Source organism: Diabrotica virgifera, chromosome 8 (assembly GCF_917563875.1).
Source record: "Diabrotica virgifera virgifera chromosome 8, PGI_DIABVI_V3a".
Classification (NCBI taxonomy): domain Eukaryota; kingdom Metazoa; phylum Arthropoda; class Insecta; order Coleoptera; family Chrysomelidae; genus Diabrotica; species Diabrotica virgifera.
The window spans coordinates 86,909,887-86,931,866 of NC_065450.1; the positions used below are offsets into that span (position 1 = coordinate 86,909,887).

The 21,980-nt window shown below is 32.1% G+C and overlaps 1 protein-coding gene across 1 annotated transcript in view; it reads left to right on the forward strand.

The window, feature by feature from the left end:
• Positions 1 to 21,980, forward strand: part of LOC114339406 (angiopoietin-related protein 1-like) — a 262,517-nt gene that overhangs the window by 190,851 nt on the left and 49,686 nt on the right. The window contains exon 4 of the mRNA XM_050659347.1: positions 10,594 to 10,815. Within this exon, the coding sequence (XP_050515304.1) occupies positions 10,594 to 10,815 (222 nt within the window). The remainder of the gene's footprint in view (positions 1 to 10,593; positions 10,816 to 21,980) is intronic.

Below are 21,980 nucleotides of genomic sequence, written 5' to 3' on the forward strand. Positions count from 1 at the left end.
AGAAACATAATAGTATCTTTATATGCTTTTCAGGTATAATGATGGACGACCCTAAAATAAAGGAGCTTATTATTCTAACTGGGAAATATGCCACAATTTAAAGCTGGGACAGAATGATATAATCTATAGCTTCAGAACAATATTAAGAAAGGAGTTATACTGCGGGGTCTTCCAAATATGGTAGAACTTCATACATTTAAGTACCTTTTTAAAAATGTGTATATGTATACTTATGTATCAACTATAATAGGTTTCTTGAATGTATCGTCTTCTATAAAAATATACAATAAAAGGCTATATTAAACATGGCGGGTGCAACGCTGAGGATGTTTTCTGTTAATTTATTTGAGATAAAGAAATCAGTTAGTCTAAAAGAAATATATATTTATGGTTAAGAAATGTTATTGCCGAAAACCGTGAATTAGTTAATATGTATTAAATGGCTTAGATGTAAACTAATAATACTTTATCGTAATAAAATTTCTTAACGATTAGGTATGCTGTCTCTTTCAGATTATACAAATTAAAAAAATTACATATTATTATGTCTGCTTCAATGTTTTACATTGTTTGTATTTTCCCTCTTGTTTTAGCTAAACAATGTTTATTGTGTGACTTAATATTATACAGTTGAATAATTAATACTTCTTTAACAAAAAGAAAAAATAAACAAAGATGTGTAGGTTAAATAATGCCATGTTTGAACAAAATATGTTTGATTATTATTAGTATTAATAGTTCTTATGTGGGGCCGTGTATTTGTTTTTTTTTATTTCCTAAATTTGTTAAAATAAATATCTATGTCTTTATAAAAAAAAATTTATTAGAGTAAGTTTACTCTTTCTACATAACGATTTTGTTTTAGTGAACTGCTGATATACAAAGTGCTATTAACAAAAGAAGGAAAATTTGAGGAAGTTGGATTTGCCTCTCCATCCTTTTATTGTTGTGTAGAAGCCAGTGGTTTAAGAGTGGAGAAAATATTTGTATGTAATAATAACGTTTTATATCTTGTTTTATTAATAAATAATGATTTTACCTTAACACAATGATTTATTTTGCCGTATGTAATATCCCTTTATTTTCAAGAAATATTAACTTAACTCTAAATATACGTTTATCTCTGCGAAATATATTTCTTAACATTAAATACATTAATTATTAATAGTAAAATAATAATATTCCTTACTAAGAAATATTATTGCTCAGAAAGAATAGTTTTGTTATGTGTAGAAAATATATTTTTATGATTAATAAAATTAATTAACATCAAGTCTAATTTCATTCTGATAAATGGGTTTGAAGTTTGCCAGAAAGTGATAGTTCAATCATGTTTAAGATATATTTCTTTGGCTATAGTAGAATTTATTTGAAATATTTTAGAAAATTATATCTTACATACAAAGATATATTTCTTAGGCAATATGCCAAGTCGATCTTTCTTAAATATTAATAAACTTTCTTTATGTCAAGAATTTTTTTCTCTCGGTGTACTGAAAAGTTCCATTAGAGTTAAGTGAACAATAGGTACTAAAAGTTTATGTCAGAAATAGTCAGTGTTGTAGGCTAAGTTTTAAAAAAGGGTGCATCACTGGATGCCCCCCTACCAGGGCCCCCGCAAGGCTGATTGGCGCCCGCGTGCGGGACATATTTTAGCGCCCTTTAAATCTACTATAAAAACTAGTAAATATTTTTGAAAAATTTAAACCCAGAATGAAAGACTACATTATTACTGAGGCCGAAAGTCCCTGACAACTTCTATAATGTTTATTTTAACCTTCGGAGTACGGAGATTATTTGACTTACTTAGATTACGATGATGGGTCAAGCGTGACCCATTCTCATTTTATTTATAAGGACGTTTTAAATAGTCAGTATTATTAAACAGTATCTTTAATTCAACAAAAAACAAACAAAATCCTAAATTATTGTATTTAAATTTTTTAAGATGGTTACCCATGGGCATATACTAGTTCGCTCCGGCTGCCAGATTTTAATACCTTACAGAAAACGGGCATAGGTAAATTTGATCAGGCCATATATTTGAATACAGTGGAACCTCGATAAGTCCGATTAATCGAGGCTGCGCCGGATCCGAGTTATCGAAAATCCGAGTTAGCCGGAGAATATGGTAAAAATTAATAAAACACGGTATACTTACAGATAAACTCCATTATAATTGCAAAAACATGAAATACATAAAATATGCACAATACATCTAAATTACGTACAGCTGTATCAGTATTGTTTATTTCTTGGTAAAAAACTTGGTCAAAGTGAAAAAATGTTTGTTTTGTCTGATGAAAATCGGTTCGGGTTAGCCGGACTTCCGGGTTATCGGAGGCCGACTTATCGGGGTTCCACTGTACGTATACCCGTAAACAGAGACGGCTGCGATTTACGTGTACCTACAAACATATTAAAAATATTCTTCGAAGTCCGAAGACCGGGTCAGGACTGACCCGGCATCATAGATGTTACGTAGAGGAAACACTGTAATTTGCATGTTCACGAATTATATACGAAAAAATAGATTGAAACAAATAAGGAGAACTTACGATCAATCGGATTTGTAAAAAAAATATTTCATTAAATATTAAGGAATAAGTGATTTTCGGGTCACGCTTGACCCAGTCTTCGTACTCCGAAGGTTAATAAGTTACAGGGGTGAAAATAAAAGAGAAAATTTAGTGTGATTTTGAAATATTGCAAATATTTAATTCAAAAGAAACTTTTTATTTATTTTAAAGGACTGTCGTCCTTCGGCAATAACGTTATCTTTCATTCTGCGTTTAAATTTAAAAAAAAAATACTTATTAGTTTTCTCAGGATTAGAAAAAAAATGAATACATTTAAAACACATTGAAAATTTTGACAGGCGACATTTTGCACCTTTCCCCTTAATTTTTTTGCAACATTTGTGAAGCACCCTGCATATTAAATTAAAAATATACGTTTAAGAGGAAACAGTAGCGATCAACAGGTAGCGAAAACCCGTTCCAAAATTGCGGCTGTAATTTTGAATATTTTTTCGAGATATTTGGCACACGTATTCGTAATATAACAAAGAATGGCGGTACAGAGCCCAATTTGAAAAATATATTAATATGTGGAAATTACTCTGTAATTAAATACAATATTAAAAAAACGAGCCTGTACCGCCATTAAGAAGAACAAAAAAATACACTTTCTTCAAATAAACTTTTTTATCCGATGCCTAGATTTGGGTCATTTTGGAACTACTAATGAAATAAAAATTTTTAGTAGTTCCAAAATGACACAAAATCTAGGAATCGGTTTAAAAATTTTTTTTGAAGAAAGTGTATTTTTTTGTTCTTCTTAATGGCGGTACAGGCTCGTTTTTTTAATATTGTATTTAATTACAGAGTAATTTCCGCATATTAATATATTTTTCAAATTGGGCTCTGTACCGCCATTCTTTAATAAATTACGAATACGTGTGCCAAATATCTCGAAAAAATAATCAAAATTACATCCGAAATCTTGGAACGCGTTTTTGCTACCTGTTGATCGCTACTGTATCACCTTAAGTAAATAAACAATAATATTTTGTCGTTTCAAAAGTTTTCAAACAAATTTTATACAGGGTGTCTATATAACTAGGAATCATATGAGAAACTGTTTTATTATTAATTTTACGAGAAAAAGTTATTCTTCATAAAAAGTTCTGCATTGTCTCGAACTCAGAATGCAACCATCAAATATCAAATTTTATGAATCTTATACGAGGTATGTAAAAAAATATGAATTTCGGTCAAGAGCAAAGTACGTTTAGTTTTTAAAATAGTGAAAAGTTACTATGAAAAGTTGTTCAGCATTAAAAACTATGTTTCTATATGCAATTACATCCTTCTAATTGAAATATATTGTGATCTAGAAAGGCACTTTACTTTTGATCGAAACTCATATTTTTTGCAATACCTATCTCATATAAAATTGAAAAGATTTGATGGGATTTGATGGTTGCATCTTAGATTTTAGACCATGCAAAGCTTTTTAGAAAGAACTTTTTATCGTACATTAATTGTACTTTTCAACAACCAACGCCCTTTTCATTTATTAGAAATAATGTGATAAGTCTTTTATTATTAATAATTAGCCCTTTTAAGTTATTACAAATAATGTGATAACTCTTATATTATTATTAATTAATTAATCAATAACAATAAAAGAGTTATCGCATTAGTCGTAATAAATGAAAAGAGCGTTGGGTATCTGTAATTTGAGAAAAAAAATTCAATTAAAAGGATATAATTGCATAGTTTTTAATTAATTCCAAACAACTTTTTATAATAATAATTTTCGATATTGTGAAATATAAGGTACTCTTGATCTAAATTCATATTTTTGATACTCATAAGATTGACACAATTTTATATTTGGTTGAATTTTAGTTTTTAAACTATGCAAAACATTTTGTGAAGAATAAATTTTTCCGTAAAATTAATAATAAAAAAGTTTCCCATGTGGTTCCAAGTTATGCAGACACAATGTCTTAATTATTTTCTTTTTTTTTCAAAATAAATTGTAAATTGTGGATTTTATTAGAGGAAACCCGATTATAACTATGTAAAGAGAAATCCCGACATACAATATCTGCTGTCGAGATTCTCTTTAATTTAAGTTTGAAGCAAGTAGCTGAGACACTAGCCAAGTAGCAAGATAAAGTGAAGTGACAGTGACAAAAATGTCATGAATAAACTTTCTTAAAATTACTTAATGTCATAAATGATTAAGAATTTTTTAACGTAGAATAATTAGCTTAAATTGTTGTTTCTTTGTATTTTCAGGTAGTATAATTTTAAGTTTGTAAATATTGTAAAATTAATAAACTTTGTATTTTCAGAGCAACATCAATTTAGTTTAAAAAAAGTCAAAAGTCCCAAGTCCCAGTCTATAGTGGTGTAAAAAGTAACATATTACAAAACAACAATTTTGCTTAAGTACACTCAAAAATGGAAAAATTAAGGTTTGACTTTAAAATGGTAGGAGCACAAGATGGAAAAACAAATATGATGTGTATAACTTCAATTGGCACACCAGATGGAAAAACCTTTTTATTACCAGATGAGTTTCAGCCAGCGAATTTGCACAAAGAAGTGTGCAAAACACAGGTATATGCAAGAATAAAAAACTCTATAAAGAAAAGAAATAAATCTAGAAAAGTGTGGATAACCTTAACAGAAGAATTATCAAAAATCTATCTAGATGAAGATGAAAATTTATATTTTGAGAATCAATATTTAGAAGAACTGACAGAGAGTGATAGTGAACCCACATCAGATGTTCAAGTTGACACAATACAAAAACTATTGGAAAAACTGATGGAAAATAAAGAACAAACATCTGAAATTCAGAATTTAAGCAAGATAGCAAAAGATTTTATGATTGAAAAATTTGATGGAAAAAATATAAACGCAAACCAATGGCTATCTGAATTTGAAAGAGAATGCGAACGTTGTTTAATTCTAGAAGAAAAGAAAAAGATTGAAATTTTAAAATTTTTCCTTGAAAAGGCAAGTATAGACTGGTACAGCTGTATGATACTAAAATTTACAGTAGAATCAGATTGGGAAGACTGGAAAAATAATTTTTGTGAAACTTTTGGAAGTAAAGGGTGGTCTCAAATCCGATATGCTCACACATTTAAATACCAGACTGGTTCCTTATTAGAATATGCAATAAAAAAGGAAAAGCTACTACTGCAGGTGAGTAAATCCATTGACACAAGCACATTAATAGATTTAATAGCCATTGGCCTACCAAATAATGTTGCAGATAAAATTGATAGAGAAATATTACAAGGTACCCAAGATTTGTACAATGAGATAGGTAAACTTGAACACCTTGCAACTAGAAGTCTAATGAAAAAGAAAAAATATGCAGAAAATAAATTCAAACAATCAGAGGAAAAAACTCCTTGTAAAATATGTGAAAATGCAAATAGAGGAAAACGGTTCCATTCTGAGGAGAATTGCTGGTTTAAAGAAAAAAAAGATAAAGCTGGTCAAGTGAGGACAATAAATAACAATGCAATGTTAGAAGTGGAATTGAGCAACGAGAATCCAAAAAACTTACAATAATACCATTAATTGTGTTCAACGTAAAAATAAACAACATACTGAATGTGAATGCACTGTATGATCCAGGATCCAATGTGTCACTGATAAATTCAAAAATATTGAAAATAAAACAGAAGGAATGGAATAATAAACATTCAGTTAATCTAAACACAATTAATGGTAGTTCAAAAACAAAAGGTATGGTTACATTAAAATTAAAAATTTTAGACGTTGAAAATGAAATGAATGTTTTTGTTATAGAAAATGAAGAATTTAAGTATGATTTTTTAGCGGGTTTGGACTGTTGTTTAAAATTTAATATAAGTCACAATGAGAGACTAGAGATTATACATAACAATGATAGAAATATAGAATCACCAGAAAAAAATAAATATGTCAAAATTCCTGATGTACTAGGTGACATAAACAAAAAAGAATATAAAATTAATTTCAATGAAAATTTAAATATTGATCAATTTGAAATAGAAAAAAATCATCTAGATTTAGATAAACAAGTTAAAATTGAAGAAATAATTGATAAATATGCAACGGTATTTGCCAAGGATAAATATGATGTTGGTACAGTTAAAGATTATGAAGCCCACATTGATCTAATGGTAGAAAAATACTGTTACAAACGCCCCTACAGATGCACAATGGAGGACAGAAAAGAGATAGAAAATCAAGTAGCAAAATTATTGGAAAAGGGTTTAATTGAAGAATCATATAGTCCTTTTGCTGCTCCTGTTACATTGGCATATAAAAAAGAAGAGGGAAAAAAATCAAGACTGTGTATAGACTTTAGAGAACTTAACAAAATAGTCACACCTCAATCACAGCCTTTTCCATTGATAGAAGATTTAATAATAAAAACAGTAAACTGTAATTACTTTACAACATTAGACATTAACTCTGCGTTCTGGTCAATTCCAATGAAAATTGAAGATAAACATAAAACAGCATTTGTAACACAAGAGGGACACTTCCAATGGACCTGTCTACCATTTGGATTAAAGACATCACCAGCCATTTTCCAAAGAATACTGAGTAACATAATAAGAAAATATAAAATGTCAGATTTTGCAATAAACTTTATTGATGATATTATAATATTCTCTAAGACATTCACAGATCATATTTCACATATATCTACATTATTGGAAACAATTATGAAAGAAGGGTTTAAACTAAAATTCTCAAAATGCTCATTTGCGAAAAATAGCGCAAAATATTTGGGTCATATAATCGAAAAGAATTCGGTGAGACCATTAAAAGATTACCTGACCGCTGTAAAAGATTTTCCAGTTCCGGAAAAGAAAAAAAATATCCGTCAATTTTTGGGAAAAATAAATTTTCATCAAAAATTTATACCACACAGAGCAGTTATACTTGAACCGCTATATAACCTATTAAGGAAAGATGCTAAGTTCATCTGGACAAAAGAATGTCAAGAAGCCTTCGATAAGATAAAAAATTGGTTGTGTTCACAACCAATTCTGAAGATATTTGACCCAAACGTCCCAATTAAAATCTACACAGATGCATGCATGATTGGTGTGGGAGCTGTGCTAAAACAGGACGATGAAAATGGTAATAGTAGACCAGTGGCATATTTTTCAAAAAAATTAACAGAAGCACAAAAGAAGAAAAAAGCAATATATCTAGAATGCTTAGCCATAAAAGAAGCTGTAAAATATTGGCAACATTGGCTAATGGGCAAAGAATTTAAGGTATATTCTGACCATAAACCCTTAGAAAATATGAATTTTAAAGCTAGAACTGATGAAGAATTAGGTGATTTGGCTTACTACTTATCACAGTACAACTTTAGGGTTAAATATAATCCAGGGGCAACAAACCAAGAAGCGGACTGTCTGAGCAGAAATCCAGTATTAGAACCAGAGGAAAATTTGGACGATTTTCTTCAGTTTGTAAACCACTATTATAGTGATTTACAAATGAGTGAATCCATAAGAAAAATTAACTTAATAGATATCGCAGAGATACAACAAGATCAAAGAGATTTACACAATAGTAATTTGACATTTAAGAATGGAATCTATTATAGAAAAATAAGAAAAAGAGACAAAATTTTAATATCAGAAAATTTTAGTATAGATCTAATAAAAAGGACACATTACACCTACTGCCATTTAGGACAAACACAGATGATAAACAAGATAACTCCATTTTATACAGCAAAAAACTTATTAAAAAATATAAGAAAAATGTGCAATAACTGTGAAATTTGTTTGAAAAACAAATCAAGAAGAAAACCCAAATATGGATGGATGTCACATTTAGGTCCAGCAAAACGACCATTTGAAATAGTTTCTATAGACACTGTTGGAGGATTTGGTGGATGTCGGTCAACAAAGAAGTACCTCCATATATTAATTGACCATTTTACAAGGTACGTTTATATTTTAACATCACAGAATCAAAGTGCAACGGACTTTATAAAATTGACAAAAATGGTAACAGACAATTACCAAGTCGACATAGTGTTAGCAGATCAATACCCTGGAATAAACTCGAAAGAATACAAACAATTTCTTAAGAATAATAATACAAAACTAGTATTCACTGCTGTTGATGCACCATTTTCCAATGGGCTGAATGAAAGAGTAAACCAAACGCTCGTAAATAAAATAAGATGTAAAATAAATGAAACAAAGAACAAAATTGCATGGCCAACAGTTGCACAAAAATGTGTAGCAGCCTACAATAAAACAGAGCATACGATAACAAGGTTTACTCCAAAATATCTAGTAGAAGGTGAAAACACAAACATACTACCTGATGAAATAAGACCTACAGTCACACGAGAAGAATTAAGTAAAGATAGAAAATTAGCATTGAAATATACATTAAAATCACATGAATGCAACAAAAGAAGATTTGATGCACATCGAAAAGACCTACAACTAAATGTTGGAGACCAAGTATACGTGGAAAATGGTAATAAATTAAACAGAGCAAAGCTAAACGAATTGCGAACTGGACCGTACACAATTAAGAAGAAATGGTCGAATTCTATCTACGAATTGGACACTGGACACAGTAAAGAAGAGTCAAACCTGTTCCACATTACAAAACTAACACCGTTGTTTGAAGAATCCAAAAATGACCACACAAATACCTGTCTAGTTCTCACCTGAAGGGGGGGAGATGTAAAGAGAAATCCCGACATACAATATCTGCTGTCGAGATTCTCTTTAATTTAAGTTTGAAGCAAGTAGCTGAGACACTAGCCAAGTAGCAAGATAAAGTGAAGTGACAGTGACAAAATGTCATGAATAAACTTTCTTAAAATTACTTAATGTCATAAATGATTAAGAATTTTTTAACGTAGAATAATTAGCTTAAATTGTTGTTTCTTTGTATTTTCAGGTAGTATAATTTTAAGTTTGTAAATATTGTAAAATTAATAAACTTTGTATTTTCAGAGCAACATCAATTTAGTTTAAAAAAAGTCAAAAGTCCCAAGTCCCAGTCTATAGTGGTGTAAAAAGTAACATATTACAACTATTTAAAATGAATTATTATTATTCTATGCAATACGATAATTACCATTTTCACAATTAATTTAATTTCCACACCACTTAAAATAACAAAAAATAGAAAAAATTGTCCAATATTCTTTACTCGAAAACAAAAGTAGGTAATTATTAACACCAATATAAAATAAAATTTTAAACCTTTCACTGCAGGAAACCACCCGTTCACCAGTAACAGTAAATAATGTTTGTGCCTCATAAACTCATAGACGAGAAGGGAAAAGATACTCAAATCAACTACATAATCATAATTCATAAGTATTTGTTTACTTAAGGGTAATTATCATAAATTCGAGTAAAAGATTCACTTTATATGTGTAAAACTTCTTGATCCATCAAGTTGTGTTTTTGTTGGAGTAAAACTGCTAAGATGCGTTTTATGGGTGTTAATTTATGTTTCTGCTCGTCAAGGAGTGTGATTTGATGTTTATTTGACTATTTTGAGTGTCACGTTAGTTTACAACATAAAATCGATTGGATAGTATGCCAAGCGCAATTCAGTCTACTTCAAAGAAAAAAATTAGGAAGGAACAACAAATTGTAATATATTTTTGACCGAGTAAGTTCAACATTTCAAGACGAGAATAATTATTTTTTCAGTAATAACACAATATTTGATTTTTGAGATTTCTCTAGCTGTTCATGAAATAATTAAAATTGTATAAGTATAAAAAATTATCTCATTTAAAATAAATATTCTTCGGTTTGGCGCCCCTTTGGGGTTACGCCCGCGTGCGCCGCACGCGTTGCACGCCCGGTTACGGGGGCCCTGCTCCCTACATGGCATTCCTAATTATTGTCAGTCCTATTACTTATTGTCAGTTATCTACCTAAACATTTAGGTTTAGATTGTATAGATAGATTGTAATAAATGTGGGGTTAATAAAAAAAATATATTGGATATTTTCGAAATCTTTAAGTATGTGAAATATGTATTTTATTTTCTCTAGGTGTAACTGTTTCCGGAGTTTACGAAATACAACCAATTAATTCCAATAAATTAATAAACGTAACATGTGATATGCAGACAAGAGGTGGCGGATGGACTGTAGTACAGAGAAGAATTGACGGATCTGTTGATTTCTATAGAGATCGGAGAGAGTATAAGTTTGGGTTCGGAGACCTAAATGGAGAACATTGGTTAGGATTAGAGAATCTTTACCATTTGACAGGTAACAATTATTATCTACACTCTGGGCCAAAATTAACAGCCCACCTTAAAAATGGGTCATTTTTGATTTCTCGAATTTACTTAACTTGTTGTCCGATTTAAGTGATTTTTTAATATGTTATAGACTTATTCTTTGACAATATTGGTGTAATAATATTGTTGCTAAACAGGTACATTTTTATTGCATACCGGGTGTATGAATCAGACTGTGTTTGTTTTTCTCAAAGTTCGCATCACCCTGTATAATATTCTAGTATTTATAGAATACTGGAATTATAACCCAACTATAGCTTCATATTTGCTCAACATTCTGTTTTTTGATTCATTCGCTTATGTTGGATTATAAAAAAGTTAGTTACTTTAACAAATAGCCATGTTTTTCATCAATACGGGGTGTTTAAAGGGTAATTCTGCATGAAAATATTGACAGTTTGCTTTATAAAGGTATGTCCGCAAATGCTTCGTTTCCGAGATAGGGAGTGTTAAATTTGTTCTTACAAACTGATGATTTATTTATTGCTTTAAAACCGGTTGAGATATGCAAATGAAATTTGGTGAGTTTCAAGACGTAGTTATTGCACATTTTTTTTACATACAATGAAGAATTCAATATTCACCATTGGCGCGCATACAGGAACTATGACGGCTCATATTACCCGTATGCGGGCCAATGGTGAATATTAAATTCTTAATTGTATGTCAAAAAATGTGCAATAACTACGTTTTAAAACCCACCAAATTTAATTTGCATATCTCAACCGGTTTTAAAGCAATTAATATATCGACAGTTTGTAAGACAAATTTGAACACCCTCTATATCGGAAACGAAGCATTTATAGACATACCATTATAAAGCAAACTGTCATTATTTTTTCATGCACATTGCAGAATTTACCATACTTATTTAAAAATACCCTGTATTGATGAAAAACATGGCTAGTTGTTAAAGTCCCCAACTTTTTTATTATCCAACATAAGCGAATGAATCAAAACACAGAATGTTGAGAAAATATGACGCTATAGTTGGGTTTTAATTTCAGTATTTTACAACTGCTAAAATATTCCGCAGAGTGATGAGAACTTTGAGAAAAAAACACAGTTTGATTCGTACACCCGGTATACAATTAAAATTTACCTGTTTAACAACAATGTTATTACAGCGATATTTTTAAAAAATAATGCTATAACATAATAAAAAATTACTAAAACCGGACAACAGGTTTAGGAAATTCAATACATCCAAAATGACCTATTTTTAAGGTGCGCGGTTAATTTTTTCCCAGAGTTAGTTCATTTAATGTTTATTTCAACTAAAATATAATTTTAATGTTTAAAAAATTCTTATTTGGAGGAATACTGGTAAGAGAACTGTGTTTCAGTGTACTTAGTCTCAAGAATCGGTCTTTATCAGAAGTTGTAACCCTTCTGCGGTCTTGACCGGGTCTTCGTGAGTTACTTCCAATATACCATGTTAAAATAACTATAGTTGACTGAGTAACAGAAGAGTAACGATTCTAATACAATCAAATTTTGATAAATTTCGATTTTGCCATAGAAAAGAGCTTTCGAAAAAGCAACTTTGACATTTAGTAATACATTAGTTAGGTGGCTCTACTGAAGTTGCTTGGAAACAAACAGAAATGAAGAAAATTGCTCCATTGGAAGCCGAGAAAATGTATTTTTTTAACGTATACCGATTTTGAACTTTAAGATTATATTTTCTTCAACCTAACTTTTGATTGGAATTTTGGTATTTTTGGTATTTTTCACTCGTAATAACGATCGTTTTATTATTATAATATAATATAATATTATATTATGACACTATCAGTCTCTTAAAGATATGAAAATTTGAGTGGAGAAAGAGCACCGAAATAAAAAGGTAATGGTTTGAAAATTACCACCCCATTATTTATAACTTGGTCGCACATGTCGGTCAACTTTGACCGGTTATATTTCAGGAACCACTCATTCATTATGGTTATTATTTTGCCCGTAAATTGTTAATTAACAATTTTATTGTTGCTGATTTATTCATTCAATTTTCATTGGCTTCTGGAGATATAATGTATACCAAAAGGGCTTTGATGTAACCTAGTTATTTAATTATTGATAACTAATTACTTGGGTACGTAAAATTGTGGTTGAAAATTAAAAATTTTGTTGGGAAAACCTGCATGTTCCATTACGGTGAATTTTCGTTTTCATTGGTGTGTTTTTGGTGTAAAGTTAAACTCTTCGAAGTTATAGAGGAATAATCGAAAAAAACACGATTTGGGGGCGCCATTTTGTTTTTAAAAAAATTAGCACACTATTATCTGCGGACTTTACATACCTACCTATATTATTAATATATAATCATAGAATTCGGATCCAGCAATAAAATTGTTGGTAAATAACTTTTCCTTGTATTTTCTAATTTGCCCAGGGTATTATAAAAGATCCAAAAATCTTAGTTAAGTCTAAACGAAAGGTTTTTGTTTTTCTGTCATGACACTATCTAATCTCTTAATAGACTTAGAACAAGTTAAAGAGCTATTGAGAGGACGAATAGGTCGAAATGTACCCATCTGCTTGCCGAATGCAACATTGTTTTTATTAAATTTCATATATGTACACACATGAGACACGACCAGCATGAGTTGCCTATCAAAATCGTGTCATAGCTATCCTTAACGGGGACCGAAAGGGTGGAAATCAACATTTTAAGCACTTTTTTTGATTATGTTTTGAAAGTATGAGAGAATAATTTTATTTTTTAATTCACTAAGCATATTAAATACAATTCAAAGAATATTCAAAAAAAATCGAGAAGAAATATTGCAAAATAAGCCAACGGTGACAAATTTTTAAAGACACCACAAAAAAACAATGAATTTTGCGGTGGGCATCAGAATTTCTCATTAGATCAAGGTAGACAAAAAATTCAAAAATATTTTATTTTAGCTTATGAGTTTCTCGAGGTAACGCTGTTAAGTTTCTTTCAGTTTTAATGATCTTTGACTTTTTAGTATCACTCTATCACTAGAAATTTTTTACCGAAAAAGGGTAAAAATCAACATATTTATTATTGTTAAAGAAAATATAAGCAAAAAACAAAAAATATTTCAACAGTGTTACCTCAAGGAATGTCTAAAAAAATATGTACAAAATTTCACGGGAGTTGGTCAAGTAGTTTTTGAGTTACAATGTCTACAGGCTTTGAAAAAAGCAGTTTTGAGAAAAACGCTTTTAAAGTATTGTCAACTTTTATTTTCAAGTTTTTTTGTCTGTCAAATCGTAAAGTGAGGCACATCGGAGTATGTTTTTGAATCGCGGGGTAATTTACAAAAGAAAATGAGAAGAGCTGTTGACTGTGTCTTACTGCGCTCAAGCTCGCTGGCGCGAAGATACTGCAACTGCAAAACGAGTCGAAGGTAGGGAGATAACGTTGAATATCCCTATATTTGACTCGCTTTGCAGCAGGTTCGCGTCAGCACGCTTGAACGTAATGAACAACGGTCCACAGCACTGTTCTCATTTTCTTTTGTAAATTACTCCGCGATTTAAAAAGATATTCCGGTGTGCGTCATTTTAGGATTTTACACACAAAAAGGAATTGAAAATAAAATTTGACAATACTTTAAACGGTTTTTCCCCAAAACTGTTTTTTTAGAAGCTATATACATTGTAATTTTTTTATTTAACAATAATAAATATGTTGAAATTCGCCCTTTTTTGTGCAAAAAATTTCGTTGTTTTGATTTCTGAGTGATAACAAAAAGTCAAAAATCGTTATAACTAAAAAAACTCGCAGAATTATCTCGATAAACATATAAGCTAATAAAACTTCATTTTTTTTTTCGAGGTGTCTTTCCCACCGTTGGCTTATTTTTCAATATTTTTCCATGAATTTTTTTTTGAGTATTCCTTGAATTATACTGATAATTTTATTATATGCTTATTTAATTAATTGATTGGTTGACTTACCTGTTAAGGAGGGACAATCATAATTGTCCTATCTTACATTTCGAACATTTGTACTTATGGTAGTGGTATTTTCGGGCCGCTGATCACAGTTTAAAGAAGCAGAAGAAGAAAAAGAAGATTATCAAGCCTCTTGACAAGTGAGGTCCGCGTACTACTACCATTGTTTGATTTGCGTGTATAGATAAAATGCTATGTGGAAATGCGTTCAATTATTGTCCCTGTTTAGGATTTTGTCCTCTTCAGGGTTTGTAGTGAATGTTTAGTGTTGGCAGCAAAAGCAAACAGTCCGAAAAACACACTGGGGCAAGTGCCGTGTCCTGGTGTTTTTGGATCCTGTGGTGCCGGACGGTGGTGTCCAGAAGGCTAAGAAGACAACAGAGAAGAAAGTTTGATGGATTGTTGTTGGTTCCATAGACATTTACGTGTACTGTCCGTGCTTTGCTCTCGACCAGTCTCCCTAGAAACCATTGTACAACGACAGGCGAACCTGCGTCCCTCGTCGGCGGTCAGGAGGTGGCTTTGAGCGCGGCGTGGACAGTGTGCGTTCGAGTGGAGAAAATAGTTGCGGCTATTTTCTTGGGACGAACAGGTATAATTGTGCAATGAAGTTGGGAAACCGCAAAAAACCAACTTCTCCCTGTTCGGGGTAGGGAAGAGGAGATGTTAAAGGTGGGTACGGTAGGCTAACGGGGTAGCCTCGAGGATGTTTTCGTACTCTACCGGGAGTTCGTCAATGCATGTTTGCATTAGAGCGGACGGTAAATGAATCTTTTTGCGTTTGGGCTTTCGGTAGAGTACGTGGCCGGAAGATGAACAGGAACATTTGAGAGATTCTTGTGTGTCGGAGGGGGGGCCGTTGATTACTTTGATTGTGAAGTTCCTGTTCAGAGAGTTTATTCTCTCGGTGATTTTGGGGATGTTCGAGATGTTATGGATTTCGTTTGAGGGATATCGCCAGTGCTCATAGTTACATCTACGCAAGATTCTACGTTCAGCGCTCAACAACCACTCTTGTTTTGCTCTAGCGCAGAGACAGTAAAGGCAAAATTTATACTCCATGACGGGTCGAATAAAGGTCTTGTAAGTGTGAATGAGAGTCTTCTTGTGTGTCTTGCCAATTCGTCCAGAGAGAGAGTTGAGAAGTCTGACCCTGTTCCTTACCCTATCTAAAGTTGCCTTTAGATCTGCGTTCCAATTAAGAGTCCTGGTGAACAGAACTCCTAAATAGTTCGCAGTCGGACTAACAACAAGCCTTTCTCCTAACAGTCTCAGAGGATATTGGTCGTCTTCATTAATTATGATTCTATGTGACACAGAAGGGGCGCGAAACACAATTGTTGTTGTTTTGTTCGCGTTCAGCGTGACTCTCCACTTACAACACCATTCGCCGACACCGTCCAACAGAGCCTGGGCTCTTCTGAAGTGGAGTCTTGGGTTGTATCGAGAGGTTGTTGTGAGCAGAGCCGTGTCGTCTGCATAGAGAAACAGCCGAGTGCCTGGGATATTTTGGTTGGTGATATCGCTGTTGTAGATGATGTATAACAGCGGTGCTAGGACTGAACCCTGGGGAACTCCAGCTTGTGGAGTGAAGGGGGTGGACTTTTGATCACTTATTTTCACTCTGACAGTTCGGTTGTGGAGGTATGAGTGTACAATTTTGATAAATTGTAATGGTAGCCCGATGTCCAGAAGTTTCCGAACAAGTCCGTCATGCCAGACCTGATAGAAAGCCTTCTGCACATCCAGGAATGTGGCTATGGCGAATGAACCATCGTTGATGGTTTGAGTAACTTTAGTAGTGAAATCAGTTATTGCATGTTTGGTAGATTTACCTGACTGGAATCCGTATTGAAATTTTGGTATGATATTGTGGTTTTCGAGAAAGTCATTGAGCCTCTCTTTTAGGATTAGCTCAAGAACTTTGCCCAGAGTGTTGATTAAAGAAATTGGTCTATAGGATTCCACGTTGGTTGGGGGTTTGCCTTTTTTCAAAAGCATGATGGTATTGGCCACTTTCCAAGGAGTAGGGAAGTGGCTGTTTTTGAGACATGCATTGAATATTTTAGTTAGAAGAGGGATGATACTCTCTGGAAGTTTTTTGAGGCATCTTCGGTTGATGCCATCAGGTCCGGGAGCGCTGTTTTTACCTATTTGGCAAAAGCTCTCCGTTTCCCTGTTTGTGAGGGGGTCCATGATAGGATCATAGACTGGAACGTGGTGATTGAGAGTAACATTTACTATGTATTCTGTGTTGAGTTTAAATAAGTGATCAAAGTTCGGGTTGTCTGGAGTTTGAAAGTTGGTTTGAAGCGAATTTTTGAATGCTTCGGCTTTCCCTTCTGGGGAATTGATTATGTGATTGTTGACCAACAGATGAGATGGTTGAGATAATTTTTGTTTTGTTAGGACTTTGAATTTGTGCCAGAATTTACTACCGTCTCTGTAGTCCAGTTTTGAGGTAGTATCTTCCCACCGGCGAGCCGTTAGGTCAGGAATTCGAAAAGAATGTGCCTTACAGAGTAGACGTGGTTTTGCGGTGCTGCGATTAAGTATTGGAATATGTGGTAAACGTGCACGTATAATTTTGAAAATTTGTCTGTAAGTGGAAGTTATGACCACGGACGTAAATACATAGATACATAGAAATATTTTTAGCTGATTTTTAGCTGATTTGCAGTAAGTTTTTATAAAGTTTGTTTTGTTAAAATGGGTAGAGATGGTAATAGAAGTCAAAGTGGTAAGGGAGAGGATGAATTGCACTCAGTAGTTAAAGACCTGGTTGTTAAATTGTGCACAGCAGATGAGTTTATCCTCAAGCTTACCGAAACTATAACTGGGATTATCGAAGAGAAATATAACGAAAAAATTGCCAAACTTGAAGAAGAAAATCAAAGTATTGTTAGAAAACTTCAGCAGCAGGAAGAGACAATCAAATCTCTTGTTAATCACCAAAAGAAACAGGAACAAATGGGGAGAAGCACCAACCTTAGAATTTATGGAGTTCCTGAACCATCGGGTCCTGAAAATTTGTCTAAAACTATGCTTGCTATATTTACAACTACAATGCATCTGGAATTAGATGAAAGAAGTATAGAGTTCTGCTATCGACTGAACAAGAAAGAAACCCACAAAAGTAGACCAGTTTTGGTGAAATTTTCCTCAAATTATTATAAAAATGTTGTTTACAAAAATAAAAGGTCACTGAAGTCTACAAATATAATAATTCGAGAGGATTTAACGAGAGAGCAGCTAAATATTGTAACGGAGGCAGTGAAAAAAATTAATGGTTCAGGTGTGGTTTGGACAAATTATGGTCAAGTTTACGTCAAACTGAATGGTCAACAAAATGGTAGAAGAATCAGCTCACTGGAGGATGTCGCTAAACTACTTACTTAGTATATAATGTATTATTATTATTCTCTATTTAATGGCTTTTGAAATTAACAGATAGAATCATGATGTTTGTTATTTTTATCTTTTACGAGCATAACAATGTTAAGGATTATATTTGCAGCATTTGACCAATTGAGTTGTTCCCGTTACTAGATTTTTATCTAGGTGGAACAAAAACTACAAGAACTACAATTTTTTGTTTAAGTTAGATATCGTTTGTTTTGGTATTGTTTTAATTTCGAACTCGAGCATTTAAATTGTTTAAAATAAAACAAAATGTTTAAAGTAGGTTGCTGTAATGCAAGATCATTAGTACCTTCATTGCAAAATATTAAACAAATAGTTTCGGATAATTCTTTAGATATTCTTTTAATATGTGAAACATGGTTGAAATATAGTATTGTTGATGACCAATTAAATTTTAATAATTATAAATTATACCGGGCGGATAGAAATTGCAGAGGTAAAGGAATATGTATATATGTTGGAGATGGATTGCGTTGTGAACCACTTATAAGTAGGCAGGATTATATCTGGGAACAGTTATGGATTAAAATTACGGTTCATAAAAAAACATTTGGAATAGGTGTAATATATAGACCTCATGAAAAAAATTTATATTCTTTTCTGGATGAGTTTGAAAATAGTCTAATTGATATTGGACCAACTGTAGATGAAATAATTTGTATGGGTGATTTTAATTTAGACTTGTTTGACTATGACAATAGTAGTGTTAAGAATTTTTATTCAATTTTAGAATCACTGAATTATTGTCAATTGATAGACGTTCCTACTAGAGTCACTGCTACATCTGCAACACTTCTAGATTATGTAATAGTACAAAAAGGAGCTGCAGTGGAGGGGGGTGTCATACATCATAACATCTCAGATCACTCTATTGTTTATTGTAAGGTAAATGTAGGTGGTACATCGCAACAATCTAAAATGTGTACATATAGAAGCTTTAAAAATTTTAATCAAGAATCCTTTCAGGCTGATTTGTTTAATACTTCATTTTTCAGAATATATGACCAGGAAAATATTGATGCAAAAATATCGTACTTAATTAATTGCTTAAATAATTTATTTGATAGACATATTCCCATAGTTACCTCTAGAGTCACTAAAGCCAGAGCACCATGGATGACATATGTCATCAAAATTATGATGAACGAGAGGGACAAAGCTTTAAGCAAATTTAAAAGGACTAGATTACAGAGACATTTAGATTTTTATAGACAAATGCGTAACTTTACTAATCGGGCTATTGAGAGAGAAAAAAAGGCATACTTTATACATCAATTCAATAATAATTCATCAAAAGAAATGTGGAAGACACTAAAGTTGAATAAATTTCTTCCCGATAAAAATAAAAATATTCCAGAGGATTTAAAAAAGCCTAACGATCTAAATAATTTTTTTATAAAATCTGTTCCTAATAAAAAACCACCCCAACATCTTTTAAATTTTTATAATAATAATAGATTACTCAATGAAAACTTTAAATTTAAGGAAATTAATGACTTGTTTGTTTTTAAGACCATATCAGATATAAAAACGAATGCGAGAGGGTGTGATGGTATAAATATTAAATTAATTAAACTTTGTTGTCCTCATATCGTACCTTACATTACACATATTATAAATTATTGTTTAACAGAGAATGTCTGTCCGGCGATGTGGAAGAGGGCAGTTGTGAGGGTATTGCCGAAGAAACAAAATCCAAAAGAAATGAAAGACTTGCGAGGTATCAGTATTTTACCTACTTTATCCAAAGTATTGGAAAGAGCTATGGAAATTCAAATAAAGGAATATACAAAAATTTTCTCTTTTACCTGATGTTCAATCTGGATTTCGCAAAGGCTTTAGTTGCACAACTGCACTTTTGCATATTGTCGATGACATACTTACGGCTATAGATGACAGAAAATGTACTATATTGATTTTATTAGATTTTAGCAGAGCTTTTGACACTACTAACCATGAATTAATGATAAGCATTTTAAAGTATTTAGGATTTTCCTATGATGCGTTGTTACTTATAATAAGCTATTTGGAAGGGCGACAACAGCATGTTAATATAGAAGGTCAAAATTCAAACTCTTTGAATATTAATTCAGGAGTTCCACAAGGCTCAATATTGGGTCCTTTATTATTTTCTCTATATACTTCTAATCTTCTCTCTAAGCTTCAGTCATGCCAAGCTCATTTATATGCTGATGACACTCAGCTCTACTACAGTTTCCCAATCGAAAATTTAAAAAACGCTAATGATCTGATTAATGCCGATTTAAAAAGATTTGTAGAAGCTGCTTTAAACCATTGCCTATGCATCAATTCCAGTAAATCAAACATATTAATATTTGGGCTAAAAAATCAAAGGGAATTAGTTTTACCATCAATCCAAATCCAAATTCAGGATTCAATTCTTGATGTTGTTGATGTGGCAAAGAATTTGGGTGTATTAATGGATTCAGAGTTAAGATTCGAAAAACATATAAATAAATTGATACAGCGTGCCTACGCTTCAATTAAGATTATATACGGTAATCGACATTTTCTACCATTTATTGTTAAGAAAGTTTTGTGTGAATCTCTTGTACTTTCAAATTTTAATTATGCTGACGCTCTTTACGGTCCTAATTTAGCCACTCACTACAAGAATAAAATTCAAAAAGTTCAAAATTCCTGTCTAAGACTCATATTTGGCATTCGCAGAAGACAAAGAGTTTCACATAAAATTAAGGAAATTGAGTGGCTGAATATGGAAAATAGAAGGGTACATCATACAGTCTGTCTTTATCATAAAATAATTCTAACAAAAAAACCGTCTTATCTTCATCGTAAAATCACGTATCGAACGGACATACACAACTTAAATATTAGATATAAAGGTTTGCTGGCAATACCGAAATTTAAAACAGAGATATTTAGAAGGTCTTTTAGGTATCAGGTATGTCATTTGTATAATTCATTACCATCTACAATAAAAGTATTAAACATTGGGCAGTTTAAATCCAAATCTAGAGACTATTTGTTTATTTCTCAATCATAATTTTGGTTCTGGACGAACATAATGCTCGAGCTCGAATAAATTGGTAAATGAAACGAAATTATTGTTGTTTTTATAATGGCACTATATAGATAAGTTTTTTTTTCTTTTTCGGGTTAAGTGGAAGAACATTTTCTGTAAATGGCGACATTTCAGAAAATGAACTTCGCCCTTTATTTCTGAAAATAATATATTATGTTTTATATAAAAATGTACATTTCTATATTGAAGAAATAATAAAGACGATATTATTATTATTATTATATCTCTCTCTTTATCCTGGCGCAGATTCGGTTGTATTCTGTTTTGATTAGTGGATTTCTGTTGGCCTTATATTGACGTAGAAGACGTCTTTTTTGTTGGATTTTGGCAATGATGTATTGAGGTAGTGCCGGTGATGTATAGGTTATTTGTTTGAGTGGAATTGCGTGCGTGATTGCCTCGGTGATGAGGTTCTCAATTTCGGTTGCACTAGTGTCGATACTATCATTAGTGTCGAGTTCGCCTAACATTGGAAGATTTTGAGTGATGAAATTTTTGAAGTCAGTCCAGTTAGCGTGACGATAGTCTCTTATAGTTCTTGGAGGGTAGGGTTGTTTTGGAGTAAGTATGTCAGTGTTGACAAGAAGTGGTACGTGGTCTGACGTTATTGAGTCACCGATGTGGCATCTATCCTCGAACCGATCCAGAATGTTACTAGTAACTAGGATGTGGTCAACAATAGAAGCCCCAGCAGCGTTCAGAAACGTGTA